The 16,476-nt window shown below is 37.5% G+C and overlaps 1 protein-coding gene and 1 long non-coding RNA gene across 2 annotated transcripts; both read right to left on the reverse strand.

Moving 5' to 3' along the window:
- Window positions 1–178: 178 nt before the first annotated feature.
- On the reverse strand, window positions 179–11,118 carry LOC122866167 (tubby-related protein 1-like). The gene is made up of 13 exons (XM_044175484.1): window positions 10,969–11,118; window positions 8,360–8,492; window positions 8,132–8,248; window positions 7,839–7,970; window positions 5,159–5,284; window positions 4,783–4,917; window positions 4,624–4,706; window positions 4,283–4,447; window positions 4,078–4,190; window positions 3,853–3,961; window positions 3,625–3,723; window positions 2,612–2,783; window positions 179–1,405 (listed from the first exon to the last, which is right to left on the reverse strand). The coding sequence occupies exons 1-13, from the start codon at window positions 10,981–10,983 to the stop codon at window positions 1,272–1,274; spliced, it is 1,533 nt and encodes a 510-aa protein (XP_044031419.1). The 5' UTR covers window positions 10,984–11,118; the 3' UTR covers window positions 179–1,271.
- A 292-nt stretch (window positions 11,119–11,410) lies between these two features.
- LOC122866175 lies at window positions 11,411–15,409 on the reverse strand. The gene is made up of 5 exons (XR_006375626.1): window positions 15,299–15,409; window positions 13,209–13,297; window positions 12,998–13,076; window positions 12,784–12,866; window positions 11,411–11,430 (listed from the first exon to the last, which is right to left on the reverse strand). It is a non-coding gene; the product is annotated as an uncharacterized LOC122866175 (long non-coding RNA).
- Window positions 15,410–16,476: the final 1,067 nt, after the last annotated feature.

The following is a 16,476-nucleotide window of genomic DNA, read 5'->3' on the forward strand; positions in this document are numbered from 1 at the left end:
GTTAGTCTTTGTATTTTTGTCTTTATTTGTTAGTGATAGTAGAGCTACAGACCGGGGGGTCTATATATCTTATATTATTGTAATATTTAAGCATTTTGGGCAACAGACACTAAACAGTTACTAAGTGAGAAACAAGAAAAGGTTGACATGAAACATGTCAACATTTAAACAATAAATGTTGACTTAATTAATTCACATGCTTTATTAAATAACAGTATTACAATAAGCCTAGAAATGCAACAAAGGCAGTGTTCAGACAAATAAATACATTTTACAAAATATTAGAACCAAAAAACACATAATAGAAAAACCTACAGGAGCTCAAATCGGACCCAATCATCTGAGCTGGGCAGAGAAATCTTCAAAAAAAATAAAACTTAATCAGACTGAATATTTTGTCAAAACATTAAACACTAGATAGCACAAACTAAAGACACTCCTATTCCAAAATGTTACACTTCTATTTATGTTTCTCTAACAAAGACTGATACCCGGAATTTATATTTCAAAGTCACTAAAAGATGGACAGTGTGTTGTGTAAAACAGCTGTTATGAGACTTAATACCCATTGTCCTTCAAATAAAAGTAATTTCCTCATTCTTTAAAGCTATCAGTTATTTTGTGAGAGTAACAGTGTGTTGTTTAGACTGTTGATATCTTACATCTGAGAGTGAGAGCGTAACTCTTGACTTTTGCCTTAAAGAAACTAGACATTCTCGTTGTGACTTATTTTTTGGTGTCAGTCACATCTGACACAAGCCATTAGTGACCTGTTGGTGATTTAAAGACAGCCCAATCCACAGCAATACAATACAATACAGCACAACAAAGCCAAAACATAACACAGGTTAAATCTTTTAATGATGTTAGTAAACACCTTCATCATTGAGGTATACCATCATCCCCTCAAAAAACCCATAACTCTCCAGTCAATGGAGTCCTTGTAATGATGTGTGTCTGTGATTCACACAAATTCAGACGTCTCCACTGAAATACAGAGACAAAAACCAGCACTCTCCTGTGCCATGTAATGAGATATCAGATGATAATATGAGAGCAGATTTTGTTTCTCACTCCTGGAGGGAATTACTCACCCATAAAGGTGACAGCGCAGCAGCAGGCACTGTCACATTCAAGGAACCATCATTCATTATTGGTGCCTATCACAGGAAGTGTTGAAGGCGGAGTCCAAAGACATGAGTTGTTCTGAAGTGAGTGTGGGCATGTTGCATACTGGTTTCAGTGTGAGTAGACAACTGGGGATCTTTCAGTTATTCACAGGCGATTTTGCCATCAAAGCTGGAGAGCGCGATGGCAAAGGCCTGCACTGCACACAGCGGGTAGTTGAAGTCCAGCGTGAAAATGTCATCAGCTATTCGTCCAAACTGCATCACAATGTAGTCCACTGAAAAAGGCAAGGAATTGTTTAAATAGCTAGGTAGATAGATATTTAAATAATTAAAATGTATTTTATTTAAACTGACAATGCTAACATGCTGGTGTAGCAAGTATAATGTTTACCATGTTGACCATCATAATTTAGCATCTTAGCATGCTAACATTTGTTAATTAGCACAAAACACAAAGTACAGCTGAGGCTGATGGGAATGTCATTACTTTTGCAGGTATCTAGTCGTAAACCAAAGTATTGGACAAATTGAAATGTTGACTTGATGATGGCGAAAAGTCACAGGACCAAAGTAATAACAATTCATCCTGAGGGGAACATGAATATCTGTACCAAATTGAATGGCAATCCATTCAATAGCTGTCAGGATATTTCACTAAAAGCCAAAAATGTCAACCTGCTGGTGCTAGAGGAGAAGTCAGGTGATCACCAAAGTCAAAAGTAGGATTTGTCCTCTGTGGAACATGTATGTCTGTACCAAATTTCATGGCAATCTTTCAAATATTTGTTGAGATATTTCAGTCTGGACCAAAGTGGCTGGCCAACCAACATTGCCATCTCTAGAGCCATGCTTAACATTAGCATGGCTAAACATTACAATATTATTCATCAGCACATAGGACATTATGTTACTATCCATTGTGCTGTAATATCGTGGTGAGCACTCATAGAGGTTCTTTTAACATAAATTTAGTTTAAAGCAACAACAACAACTTATTTTTCTGGCAGCCTTCAGTAATGTAATACAGGAGGGCGTTTCTAAATAAACCTATTGGCATAATAGCAATGATGTAAAATCATTTTTGGTATACAGAAGTGTAGTTCCAGGTCTGTGAAAAAAAGTTTTGTTTTGTTTTCTAGTTTAAAACTGTAGCTAAGCATTACGCAAACAAGGGTAAAATTAGGACATGTTTTCATTAATTAGTGCCTGGAGAAACAGTCTTTAAATGTTTGACGCATGTCTGTCTTTATGAGACATCAAAATGTTGGGAAAATGGTTGTTCACGGTCTAAATCTCTTTATAGATTCAAACCTCATCATTGCCAGACAAAACTAAAGAAATCTTTGTTATTTTACAAGGCTTTATTTCTTTGTAAAATTGTGTGTATTTCTTTGTCTCATAACGTTACATCTAGTTGTGAACAAACAGCAGCACTTGTCTTCATAGATAGACAGATAGAAACTGTAGGTGACAGTACTCACAGTCTTTGTTATGGACTATCTGGAAGTTCTTGATGGAGGCCTGGGTGACCCTGCCGTTGAAGTTGAGCACATGAGACGCAGTTTCGTCGTTCCACACAGGCGTCTTGTTGTGAAGCTCGATCATATTTTCCGTCCTTCTATTCTGGTGCCTTATCAACAAGCCGTCATAGTCCTGTGAAGAAATGGCAAAACATAAGTCAGGAAAACACCAACAAAGAGAAATATGAATTTACATGTTGGCCTTGTGTTGCTCTCATAATAAACAGACAACATACCATAAATCAAGCTGTGAGCAGTATAGATATAATGGATAATGGATATATTTGTTGAAATTGTACATTGCAGGGGATTCTGGGATGCCTGATTTTGAGTCATCTGCTGGTTTCAAGCACATGAATCAACAAGTCAAAATATCGAGGAGGTGCCTACTTTACAATCCCATTTACACATTTATTAAGTTACTTTCTTAGCTAAAAAGACTTTTTTGGGATTTGGGTAAACTGACTGTTGAATAAGGCAGATAATATAATAGTAAGAATAGGTGTATACTGGTAAACATTCAACCAATTATCTTACTAAACACAGAAATTGTATGCATAATATACAGGTGAAGACCGGATGTTTCTACCAGGCTAATTCTCTTTTTTAAAATCCTGTTGGGGAGTATAAGAGACTGTAATGGGCATAACACCCTGCCCTCTTTTACTATTCTCTTTTCTTTCTTTTTCTATTTTTTTTTCTCTTGGGCAGCTATATAGACCGTGACCAGGACTTGAAATTGAATTTATTGATCAACAGGTATAATAAGAAGACTAAGAGGAAGACTTACTTTTGGAGTTGTTTTTGTTGTTGTGTGTATTTATTAAGGACATGTATACTTGTTTTCCCTGTGAAACACTCATTATGTATGAATTTATGTATTGCCCCTGGTGACCGGGTCTGTTCAATATTTTATTCTATTCATTCCGCAGTCTTTATGTTCCACTCAAAGCAATAAAAATAAATGATCTTACATTTCTCGGTCGGAGAGGTACTCGCTCGTTGTCCTTGTTCATTCCTGGAATGACAACCGTCATCCTCCTGGGCCCTTTCATCCCTAAGACATTTGTTTCCTGGTGCCAGAAAGAAGTCAAATCAGGATTTTCAAACTTTACCACTATTGTTTTTAAATCAAATGTATCCTAAACAGCATTCATCAAATGCAGTGTAGATAATTTTAGATGAGCTGTCTAATGACTTACATAGATGATGCCTGCTAACTCCTGCCGTGCATTAGACATGTCTGGAAGAGCTCTTTCTGGATTCAGAGCATTGTCAAATACGGTGAATTTAGTCCCCATTAAATTGGACCTAGACAATATATTAAACAATAAAAAAATCAGAGTGAAAGAACACTTGACTGATATTACACATTCTGAATTTTGCTTCTGAATGAATGAATGATTGATTTTTGAAGTGCAGTGTACCTGAGCTTTCCAACAAAATTCTCTCCACCTCTTGATAAATCTGTGGCATCAATGGAGATGAGGTAATTTGAAGTTGCACATTTCTTTCGTTTCCTCCCAGCCAACAGGAATGTCTACGAGTAGACCAGTTAGATTTATTTTATGCAAAACATAATATCTGCTAAATCCCAAAACTACGAACTATCAAACAGCAACAAAGATTTACCTTTTTTTCGTTGTCGAGGTGAAGGTAATACAGAGGGTAGAGGCTCTTATCCATCCCTCTCTGGTCTCGAGTCACTCTGCATTTGACGGTCACGCCCTGCGGAGCCGGCTGCATCACAAACTTCTCCAAGTCGTCAAACTCAATCTCAGGTGATGGAGATCTCTCCTGGTCAGGAAGCATAATTAAGTTCATTTTTATTCAAACCATTAATGCTTTTAATCAAAATGTTTTTCAAAGTGTTTTCTCACACTGAAATTAAATGTTGTCTTGCCTGTGTGACATGGCATTAAATTACTAAAATGTCATATTACATTATGGGTGAATTGTGAGATTTGAGATACCTTTTTCTTCTTCCCTTTGCCCTTTTTCTTCTTTGATTTTTCTTCTTTTTCTGAGTCAGAATCATCACTCTCTTCTACCTTTCCTGAAATGTAAAACAAAAATTGTTACATACTTGTCAGTGATGATCATACGGAGGATAAAGTTACTGGTAAACCTGCCTTTCTTCTTTGTCTTCTTGTCTTTGTCCTTGTCTCCTGATGCTTGGAACATGGATGCTGTGCCGGTGGTGGATTTCTTCTTTGATTTTGCTGACTTTGTTTCCTCTTCACTGTCATCGCTGTCTGATTTGGCAGCTGCTCAGGGAACAGGTGTAAAGATTTTTGATTTCTAATTTCATAAATTTGTAAGAACTCTTACTAAGCAATAACGGCAGTTTATTGTCTAAAATAAAGTCAACATTAGCATCAAGATGCATGCTGCACTGTAAAGTCAGCTAAGATGCAAGGTGTCATTTGCAATAAATGAGGTTCAATAGCTTAGTAAGGCGCAAACCATAAAGTTTTCAGTTGTGACAGTTTATCAAAATGTAATCACCTTTCTTCTTGCTTTTTGAGTCTTTTTCTCCGTTTATCTGGAACATTGAAGCTGGTTCTTTCTTCTTGTCCTTCTCCTTCTCCTTTGACTTGGACTTTTTTTCTTTTCCATCAGAATCTTTGTCCTCTGAGAAATGAAACACAAGTAAAATTTTAAAAATGTTATCTGTCCTTGAACGTGATACTAAACCGGAGAATCATGTGAGCACACACTCAGGAATGTAATCATTTTGCTCAAAGGTAAACAAAGTACATTTCATTCCTTTATGTATTACAGTGACCTTGGAGAGAAGCATGAAGTGAGTGCAAAACAAATCCAAACTGTAATCAATCAGCAGGCAAGGATTTGCAACCGGGACAGACCAATTTTGAGCGTGCAATCCTGAATTTGTGTGTGATCAGTTTGAAATTAGCTGTTTGTTCCAGCTGTTTGTTTCATCTTGTCAAATTCTGAGCACTTGAGAACGTGAGAGGGATTCAGGTTTCACCAGGACCCGCCCATATCTGGCAGCAAGGTTTATTTTTGGGTCATATCTTTTACAGTTTCAGTTTTTTAGACCAAGGAAAGAGCTGATGAAGCACACTGGGAAGTAGATTGACATTACTTGCAGATATTTGCTCCGCTCTCAGTCGGAGTTTACATGCAAGGGATACAAATTGTCAAAACTGAGAGTGCATAACTTGGAAGATATCTCGATGAAGGATGCCAAATTCCTCGCTCAAATCTTGTGTCCTCAAAACCTCAATTACACTCACGATACTATCAGCACTCACTCTTAAAACTCTTAAAATACAATGACGAATCTGTTCCAACATGCTCTCACATCTTGACTTGCTGACTGATTACTGCTCAGTGCTGTTTGTGCTCCCTGTATAGTTTTGGCATTAACAAACTTTAGAATTTATCTTGTTGACAAACAGTTGCCTGTTTACACGATCCAGCAGATATGGAGCAACATTAGCTTTCATTTGGAATCATATTTCATAAGTCCATTATTGACTTTCATTTTAGCTGTTTTTGGTCTACCATATCCAATATCTGGCTCTTTAGCTGCTAAATGCTCCACTGTGTTCACCAGCTAGTTCTAAATTCATCTGTCTGCTGTTTGGTGCTGAGCAGATTATTAGACCTTTTTAGCTGAAAACAGCTGCCTGCCGCAGCCCAAAACGATGCTATGAGAGCGGTGAGAGTGAACCAGAACAGTAAGTAACCAAAACAATGAGCTGAAAGATGCTAAACAGCTCCGTGAGCTGAGAGGAACTGTAGAGTTGTGTGATAATTCTCTGTGGGTTCATCATGAGCGATCCCTTTCACACACAAGTAGTCATATGATCCATTGTTAATATAAAAATATTGATTATAGGTGCTTAAACAAAAGCTTTATGGTTCATCATATTTATTAGATAGTACCAAAGGTACTTGCGTTTCTTAAGTTGAAAACTATAACTAAGTAATGAATGGTCCAAATCCAAACACATTTGCAATCCCTTTTTTCAAATATGCTTGTTTGTTCTGCCTGGCTGCTAAATGTTGCAGGATGTGGTACAGTTAAAATTAACAACAGCTGGACAACCAGTGGAATGTCAATTTAACTCTTGAACTTTTATGATCAAGCTTTGAACAAACTTTTATAGATGTGGGGAAAACAGGAATCTTCTTTGAACCATATCTAATATAAACTGATGTGACTGCTGATATTGTACTGATATTGTGCAAGAGAGAAGGCTAGCTACAGTAGTTATAAAAAATATATTGCCATAGCTACCATAAAGTAGACTACTTATCCATTTCCATGGTTGCCATAGATCGACCACCTGGCTTTCCTTTACTTTGCAGGAAGAGCAGAGAGCCACAAACACAAGTTAGAGCAGGTATTCCTGAAATGACTGACGGCTGATCTGAGGTGGAGGAAGGTTAAATTAAGCTCAGAGGCAAAAGCTCTGGAGATGATCCAGCCTAATTATTACAAAAGAGCTGCAACACTCTGGGTTATACCATACAGTAATTCAATATTGAAGTCATAAATAACTCAATTTCAAGTTCTCTGCACTGATACTCGCTTGATTTTAGCTGAAGTCAAAGGAATAATTAGCTACACACATCAGAAGCTGTCCCTCTCCACACTGTAAAAGACAGGTTTTTCATATTCATACTGTTTTTTCCAAAGGAATAATTAGTGGTATTAGTGTTTTCACCATGGAAAAGACCCAAAGGTTATTGAATCCTTCAATCCTTCGTCATAACTTAGCAAGCTAGTTGACTAATCAGTGTTTTCTAATTAGGGTTATACTAATTGAGAATGTGTTCTACAGTTTGGAAAAACAAACGTCTGACATAATTTTCTCTGAACCTCCTGCAAAGTAAAAGTGCTACAAAAGGCTACAGAGGAGTCTGGCTCTGTAAATTTTAAGTAGAAATTGTCAGGATTTGAAAATTGCAGTCATTTCAATTAGCCTGCACTTTCCACAGTTGATTACTGAAGGGCAAGCTACTCACTTGATTGCTGCGTTTTGTTGCCTCTGCTACCAAGTCAGTGTTTCCACTCACTCACCATTAAAATCACAATAAAATCATCTAATCCTCTTAACAACATTAGTCTTATAACTGTGTGTTGTAACTATGTTGTTTAGATCACCCTTTTAATGCCTTTAGAAAACTGTGTTCCTGCTTCTGGCCATACCTTTAGATTTAGATTTCTTTTCTTTGGCAGAACTTGCAGACAGAGAGCTGTCTTTTGTTGTCTTTTTCTTAGTCTTCTTTTTGGGGGTGTCTTCATCATCGTCATCATCATCGTCATCATCTGTGCCTGAACCTGCAGATATGGAAAACATATTCATTAGGCCATTGTTTTGTTTTTTTCAGGGTTGGTTTCTAAAATACATTCAGATTAAGACTTTATTTGTATGGCATTTAATTAAAGCTAAGTCTTCCATTTTCACCCTGCCCAGTTTTAACACGCCACTAATGATGTACCTTTCTTTTTTTTTGGAGCACTTTTGGCCTTCTTTTTTGGCTCTTTCTCTTTTTCTTTTTCCTTTTCTGGTTCTTCTTTATCTTTTTCTGGTTTCTTTTTCTTCACCTTCTTTCCATCTAGAATGTTGATAAAGGAAACAGCTGTGTAACCAACATGGTTAGACCACAGTAGATGCATTTCTGCTTTCTTTGTAGGAAATGCTTAAAATATCACAGTCCCTTTCTTACTTTGGATGGCAGGGCTGTCCTCTTCAGATACATCTTCATTTTTCTTGGTCTTTGTTTTTTTGGGCTTGGCCTCTTTTCCATTCAGCTTGGCTTCTGTTGTGCCATTTGCCTCCTCTTTCTTCTTTTTTGGCCTCTATGGATTTTCTTTAAAGATACAAAACAGATTAGAGGTGAGACTTGTGGAAGAAGGACAGGAGAGTAGTGAAAAGATGACAAACACTGGACAAAAGAAAAACTGGGAGACAGAAAAGCTAAGATTGGAATACTTACTAAAAACAGCAGCATTTAAAGGTCTTTATCGATAATAATGACTCACCATTACAAAGTCAGATGGGAAGGGAAGCAAGGGGTAGAAAAGAAAAAAGAAGAATTGTATTGTTACTACTTCAACAGCTATTAAGCTAGCTTTTAATATTGTTGCTGTAGTATGAAACAAAACTTGTTAATTTTATGGTATACGGTTCACATTACATTTTATAAAGAATATCCTCACATCAGTGCAGTAAGACAGTCATACTGTTATAGAGAATGTAGTAATAAATATGTTTAGCTTCTGGCAAAGCTGTATGTTAAATTATTGATATTAGCTTGTATTTACAATTTAGGTACAGGAAGTGAATGAAGCAACAAGGCATGCGGTAGTAACAATGATATTCTGCATACACCCGCATTTTCTAGAAGTGAATAATTACTATTTTTGATAATTCAGTTTTGCAACACACACAAAAACACGTTTTGTAACTGGTTTATGTAACTTGCTCAAGCCTCCTCCTGAGTACTGAGAAACTTAAAATAAATACATCACAAGAACAGTAAAACACACTTTACATCACACATATTACAGGATACAAGATAGCAAGTCAAGTCACTTTATGAAAGAAATAAATTAGTTAACATCTGAGGACAATATAAGGAGTAAATTTATTGACTCTTTTTTGTCTGTTGTTCCGTATTTAAAATTCATCTTCATAACTCTCTCCAATTTGCTGTTCTTTTTCCACTGACTACAATATAAGCTTTCATCTGGGCCATCTAGATGCAAGCTTAAGGCAAAGTCCAAAGGGGGCTCAAACCCCTGACCCTTAGTCTTCCCACACAATATCCATGTGTCCAGAAGTTTGACATAAAATATATCCATGTTTTAATGAATAAAAAGGGAACCCAGTTGTATTTTTACCAGCAAGTGTGAGGCGTGAAGACTAAACCTTTGTAAGTGACAGGAACAATGTGTCACTGTCCCAAGTCACAGAGAAGGAGGTCAGTGTGATTGCGGCCAGCGGAGACAGTAAAGGTAATCCTATTAGATGTAGATCCTGCATTGATGGAGGTCTATTTGTGTCCACAACTCGGAGTAATGGCAGCAGATTTGACCTTTGTCATATTGTAATGAATTGTTGTTTTAAAGTTGTCAAATGTAATTTTACACTCACCCAAATTAGCATATTAGTGTATTATATTTTTCTATGGAATTGTTGACAAAGGCTAGTTTAAACATTTTATGCTAGATTAAAGTTCTTCATCAACAACTTTAAAAAGTATTTTTTGTTCATTTCTGTAATCATAAGGAAAGTATTTTGTCTTGCTGCCGCCACACAGCATTTCAAAATGTTTGGTTATTACTCTAATCAAAGCATATGTTTTAAAAATAATGTATCTGAAACTCTCCTAGTGACCTCTTTGCATTGCTTCGTATATTCGGGATGACACATATGTTGCCTAATTATTGCAATTCACTGAGAAGATTTGAATTTAATTCATGAAATTATGATCCTATAATCACTTTCAATATTGGGTAAAAGGAACAAAGATATTGACCTAGTTTTTGTATTTGATGATGCAAGATTTACTTGAAGTTGATTAACTGCTGATACATATGATAATACTAAAAAGATACTTTTAAAGTAAATAGAGTAGGCATTAAAGAAGGAAATGGCATGAAGAAGGAAATGCTGTTGCAGTTGCATTTGGTTTGGACGTCACCACAGCAGCACTATAAGTGGTTTGGGTGGTTGGATTACTCACTGCCTTCAATCCCTAATGCGTGCTTTTGCAGATGCATTGCTCGGCAGAGGAGCTCCATAAACCTGGACATTGACAATCGAGATGCAACTTAATGGCAGATATGAAGGTGGTCTATGCTGTAGCTGCCTAGAGAGATGCTTTCCAGTTTTGAAGTCACGTCTGAATATGGTATATGGTTGGATAACCTGTCTTGCTCTAATGGAATACTTATCATGCTGGCGTTTGTATACAGAGCAGTTACCTCACATGTGGGTCAGAGATTATTTTCTACGTAATCATTCTTCTTAATGTCTTTGATTCAGGTTTAAATAGCTGAAGCATTCTACATCACAAACTAAATACAAGGCAAAGAAATATTGAAACATTTCTCATGAATACATTGCACCCCAACTCTAAACTCTACATGGGCAGTCCAACTGTAAATATTGTTGTATGACAACAATTTGTTGACCTTTGTTAGCCCTTAGGTCTCACTCTCCAGATATTATTACTGTATGTGTCATCACTAGGAGGCTGAATGAACACTGAGAAGTAATCTTATTTGAAAGTCAATAAAAATCCACAAAACCACAACCCCACCCTTTTACCTTCTCTGCAGACATGGCACGGCCTCTGACTTCAGCTCTACCACTGCTTCTCTTTAGAGGTTAGAAAATAAAAAAGCAGGCTTCTCAGCAGAGATAATGAAAGAGTGAGAAAGCCCTACACTCACTGCGTCTCCATCAGCAGAAAGTTGTTAATAGGATTTATGTGTAAAGCCATCTGCTCTGTAGAAACACGTCAACGGGAGAAACCAACAAAGGCTCAGGAGGAGGGAGAAGACTTGTTTATTATGTGTGTCCACCATCCAGAGACCTAAAACTCATTTTTGTGTCTGGGATACTCATGTCAGCTTCACACCTATTGTACTGTAGGTCAGACTGCCAGCAGTATCTGTAAAATCTAACATCTTTGTTCACTGTTTCCAGTTTCAATAGATGGAATGGGATTTTATATTTTTTTAAACTCACATTTAAATAAAAGATTTACCTGCACATGCAGCTGCGGGGCTGAAGCAGAATCAATGATAAACCCATGTTATTAACAACACGTAATGATATTAGTAACTTAGCTGTTATTCAATATCATAGCAATTCCATCATCGATTACAATTGTGTCACTTGTGTCAACAAAATAGTTAATGTACCTGCAAGGCTTATATTTTGCTGTACAGTATATGATCTGAATCACTTGCTTTTACATGTGTGATCTGGAATAGGGCTGTACCTAATGATTATTTCCATAGGCTACATCACAATTTAAGTTGGCATATTCATATTGCTTGTTTTGTTCAACCAACAGTCCAAAACCCAAACATATTTAGTTTAATACCATAGAAGACAAAGAAACCAGCAACCATTTACATTTGAGAAGCTGGAACCAGTGCATTTTGGGAATTTTTTGCTTAAAAAACAATTGACTGGTTGTAATTAATGATCTACTAATTGATTAATCTACTAAATATTTCATTTCTAACCTGAAAACTGGCCTAGTTAAAGAGAAAAAAAAGTCTCAAATGGCATGTTCCCAAACACTCAATATACATACATAGATTCATTATTATACATTCACTGACATTCATCATCACTTATTTATCTTTGTTTCATCTGTTCATTCAATAATGTTATTGTCTACTTGCACTCCCATATCATAACCACAATTATGATTTGTTTGTATTTTTGGTTTTTTAATCAATACTACGGAAGTCCTGAGAAGCAAGTGAGAAAAGAAAATTCTGGTGAGCCATTTTCTAACTCTGATCTAAATTGTTTTCAGCCTCTTGTGGCCGAAATTAGTATTACAACAACAAACACTTGCTATCTATCTATCTATCTATCTATCTATCTATCTATCTATCTATCTATCTATCTATCTATCTATCTATCTATCTATCTATCTATCTATCTATCTATCTATCTATCTATCTATCTATCTACAGCATCCATCCATCCATCTTAGGATCCATGTATTCTAAATAGTCAAGCATAGTGTCCATTTTTGGGCAGCCAAAACGGTGTCAAAAGCTTCTCATCTTACACTTCCCATAGCCCATTGAGCTCTGTGGTACCAAGTGTCATTTTTACATTAACAGGTCACAGTAACAGGGCATGGGAATTGCACCTAAATAGGTCTGCCTGACAGCAACGATTAAAGCTTCCCCTTATTGGTTTAGCACCACTTGGCTAGTACCAGTGGAAAGTGGGTGTGTTAAAGCAGTAAAAACTATTCAGAAAACCACAAGGCCTCAGGTAGGACTAATGGAAGGCACAAGGAGGATCCAACACTTATCTTCATATGAAAAATGCTTGGATTACACATATATTTGCAAAGTTCTGTATTGTTGTGTGGTAATGTTGACATACCTGTCCTGCGTCCAGGAATCTTTCACTATGTGATTGTGGAGGGGCATGGCTGATGTGTAAAGAGGTTACATCCAGATTTTGGTCTTGAGACAAAACAACATGAGAAAGAGCGTGTACAATGAGAAGGATACCCAATGCAAATCATTGCATTTAAACCTGTATGTAAAAGTACATCAGTATGAACATAAAAACTTGCATTAATACAGTCTCTCACCATATGTAGTAGTTTTTCTAGGCAGCAGTGTGATTGTCTCCATCCACCTTGTGAATGCCCACAAGGCTCCATACACATCCTGTAGCCCACACAGGGGTCACATGACCCAATTTCTAAGAGGATTTTTGACAAAGCAACAGGTCCCCTATCGACTACCACACAACCAGGACGCCCGACCCTTCAACTGGGATTACTCTAATCAGCTACTCACCATCTGTGACCATTTCTAGGATTTTCATAGAGAAGCTGTGGAGGTTCCCAAGAAAAAGACTTGTGTGGCTTGTGTGTAAATTCACTTTACTGGAAAAAAAGTAAAACAGATTCAGGTTAAACAAAAAGGGTTTGGTTTTAATTCAGGTATGTATGACTAAAACAGGATAAAAGTGCACAATCATCAAGGGCCTTGGAATTAGTGAGGGTCTTGTTTGAATGCCTGACAAGCTGGGAAAACCCAGTTATAAAGGTAGAAAAAGTGAAAAAGAAAGAGTCTCTTCACTTTGACAGCTACTAGTAAGATGCCCTTAATAATATTATCTCCATCAGCTCGGTAGCTTGTATTTGACCAAGTGTGTAACAGTGTGAGCGTGAAGAAGGATGATGGTAAAAAAAAATATGGCATGTGAACTTCAACAGAGATTTACAAAGAAGTCTCAATACAGTTTATTACAAACAAAGTGTAATTTCCTCAGTCAACCACCAGATGCTGCTATACCCCAAGAGACAAAAAACAATGCAAGAAGCAACTGTGAGGCACCAGGGGGCACATGGAGGTACTATAATTCAATTAAAGCTTAAATGTTTTAAAAATGACTGACTAAACCTCAACGGTAATTTTTTTTTTAAAGTAAAAAAATATAATTATCCATCGTAAACGTGTTTTTTCTACAACCTCAAACCCAATCTCAATCCTGTCTAGTCTCAGAGCTCACAAGAAGAGATGGGAAGAGAGTACAGCTGAAGTTTATAAGGCCAGAACCCTTTGTGTCTCTGCATCACCATGCTGCTCACACTGTCCAGTCTGCTGACTGTTCAAAAGGGTCTAGACTAATGGCTTTGCTGGCATTTCTGCAAATGCTTGACAGTAACATGGCAGTTGGCAGGTGGCCTAAGGAAGGCCAGCGACCTCAAGGGAGCAGCAGAGAAGCCATCAAGATCTTAAAGGGACAGAAACTACAGTGTGTTTCTCACCATATACTGTGTTTCTAATCCATTTTCATGTCAGTTGTGTTTTATTAGTGCGTGCAAGATGGTAAACATTGTTGAAGCAATGAAAAGCAGCAGGAGTACACCGGAGAGGCTGTAAAACCAGCTCTTACTATACCAACAACTGTAACAACAAGCCTGAATGAAATGAAAACACATTAATCAAAGTTATGGTGAAACGGGGACCATTCAGTGCAGTTGTGCAAACACTAAGCCAGGAAGAATTATGTTAAACGTATATAGGTAGAGCTTCCAGTGGCAGTGACCTGTGTTTGAGGAGGGGGTATGATGATGATATTTTAGTTCACCCATGGGTTTAGTGCTGAAACAGCACGTTGTTGAGGACGTGAACCCGGTGGCACTGTAAAGCCAGGTGAATCATCAACTCAGAGAGGGCCCATATCTCAGGAAAGACAAACAATGAAGACAAAACAGGAAAATCTGGGGTAAATGAATCTATTCCCAAAGGAAGGATTGTTCAAGGAAGGTGGAGGGGTAGAAAAGAAGACAATGGCAGGAGGTCTCATCCATTCCTTATGAATGGAAAGATGCAATTCAGGAGCAATAATATCTATTTGGTTGTAGATAAAATCAAACTCACAATATCTCACTGTTGATTCAACAAGGTCACATGCTGAAAAATGAGGAGAATTCTTGATATTTGTAAACATGGCAATTGTAGGCTCGCTAATGTTGGAACATGTTGGAATACCAATGTTAGCGCGTTAGCATGTGTAACGGTACTCTTTTCTGTTTTCCACGCATGAGTATGTGTAGTCCCTCTGAAGGGTCCCCGGGTTTCCCACTTTGCAAACCTGGATAAGAAGCTGCTGTCTGAGGAGCTAAGGTATCAAGCTTCTGTTCCTCTCAACACAAAATGATCTCTTTATTTGTACGCATGTGGTCTTCACTGGACCACCAGGGTTGGCTTGGTGAGAAGATAAGAGACGAAGCTGAAACAAAAGTTCCCCATGAAGGCTTGAGCAGCAATGTGCTAAATCTAATGAAGGGCAAATTGAGAACATTACTTCACTCACTCTTCCCAGCAAGATAATAGGGGATCATATTATGGCTATACAACACTTAATGCATACTTACCCTTATTGACCCATAAGAGATAAGGAGAGGCCATTGAAATACACAATGATCAGTGGTGATGACATTGCTGCTGTATTGTAAGCAGGCCCTCAACTGGATGGTCCCAGTGGAGAGAAGGAGTCCTCAGACACTGGTAACATAGAGACAATTAAACGCACAGCATGTCATTTCTCCCACTAGGGGTCTCTCAATCAAAACAATAACAAAAGACAGACTATGATGATGTCGTGAAGTAGCGTGGGATCATGGGAATTGTTGTCTTGATTGTTAAACAACCACCATTACCAATGAAAATCTATCTGACATGACTCAGGCAGAAAATCATGTTCACGGACGAGGTAATGTATTAAAGTTTTACGGGGACAGCTTCGGCAATAGAACGCGAATGAACAATCGTGCTCTGTAACGAGTGAGCAATACAAACAATAGTAAACAACAGAGTGGCTAGCTAGCTGACTTCCTTCCTCACTCTCTGACGTATCATCAGGTGTTTCCCATGTTTCCCAAGAAGTTATAGCAACTAGAGGGGGTAAAGGGGATATGAAGCCATTGACAGGCGACCAAATGAAACGCACGTTACCTTGAATAAAATTACAGATTTCTCTGGATTTGAACATTGTTGGGATAATGTAAGTACATAACTCTACAAAATATACAACATAGGTCCAGTCGTCCAGTCGAACTTATGCCTTTAAGGCCAACTCAGTCCCCAAAAGTACACCAACATAGATGCAGATGCATACAGATGTGTAGGTAATGCACTGCACATATGCATGTACACGGTCACGCACATGTACACATGATATTAAGTAGAAGTGTGACTGATGAGCTACATAAGAGCACATTCATAATCTGAAGATTTTTGTGATATGTGGACCAAGTCAAGTTTTGATGAAGTTGTACTAATTCATATACAGTTCATTGTATCAAACAGCTGGAGGGCATGTTTTCCCATGATATTCAGTGTTTTAGGCAGCTTCCTGCATGTACAGTATGCTGTTTACTGTAAATTCCAAATACAACTGTGTTTTTATAACCTCTGAGAAGAAGCAGTTGTTTCGAATAATTTTTACAGCTTACAGTAGGTTATGTAATTTTCACACTCTTCCCATTGCATTACATTGAGTTAGTGTGTTTCTGGAGTACAGACAACAGTAGTTTACAACTTTGCGCAACTT

This window comes from Siniperca chuatsi, linkage group LG2 (assembly GCF_020085105.1).
Source record: "Siniperca chuatsi isolate FFG_IHB_CAS linkage group LG2, ASM2008510v1, whole genome shotgun sequence".
In the NCBI taxonomy this organism is placed as follows: Eukaryota; Metazoa; Chordata; class Actinopteri; order Centrarchiformes; family Sinipercidae; genus Siniperca; species Siniperca chuatsi.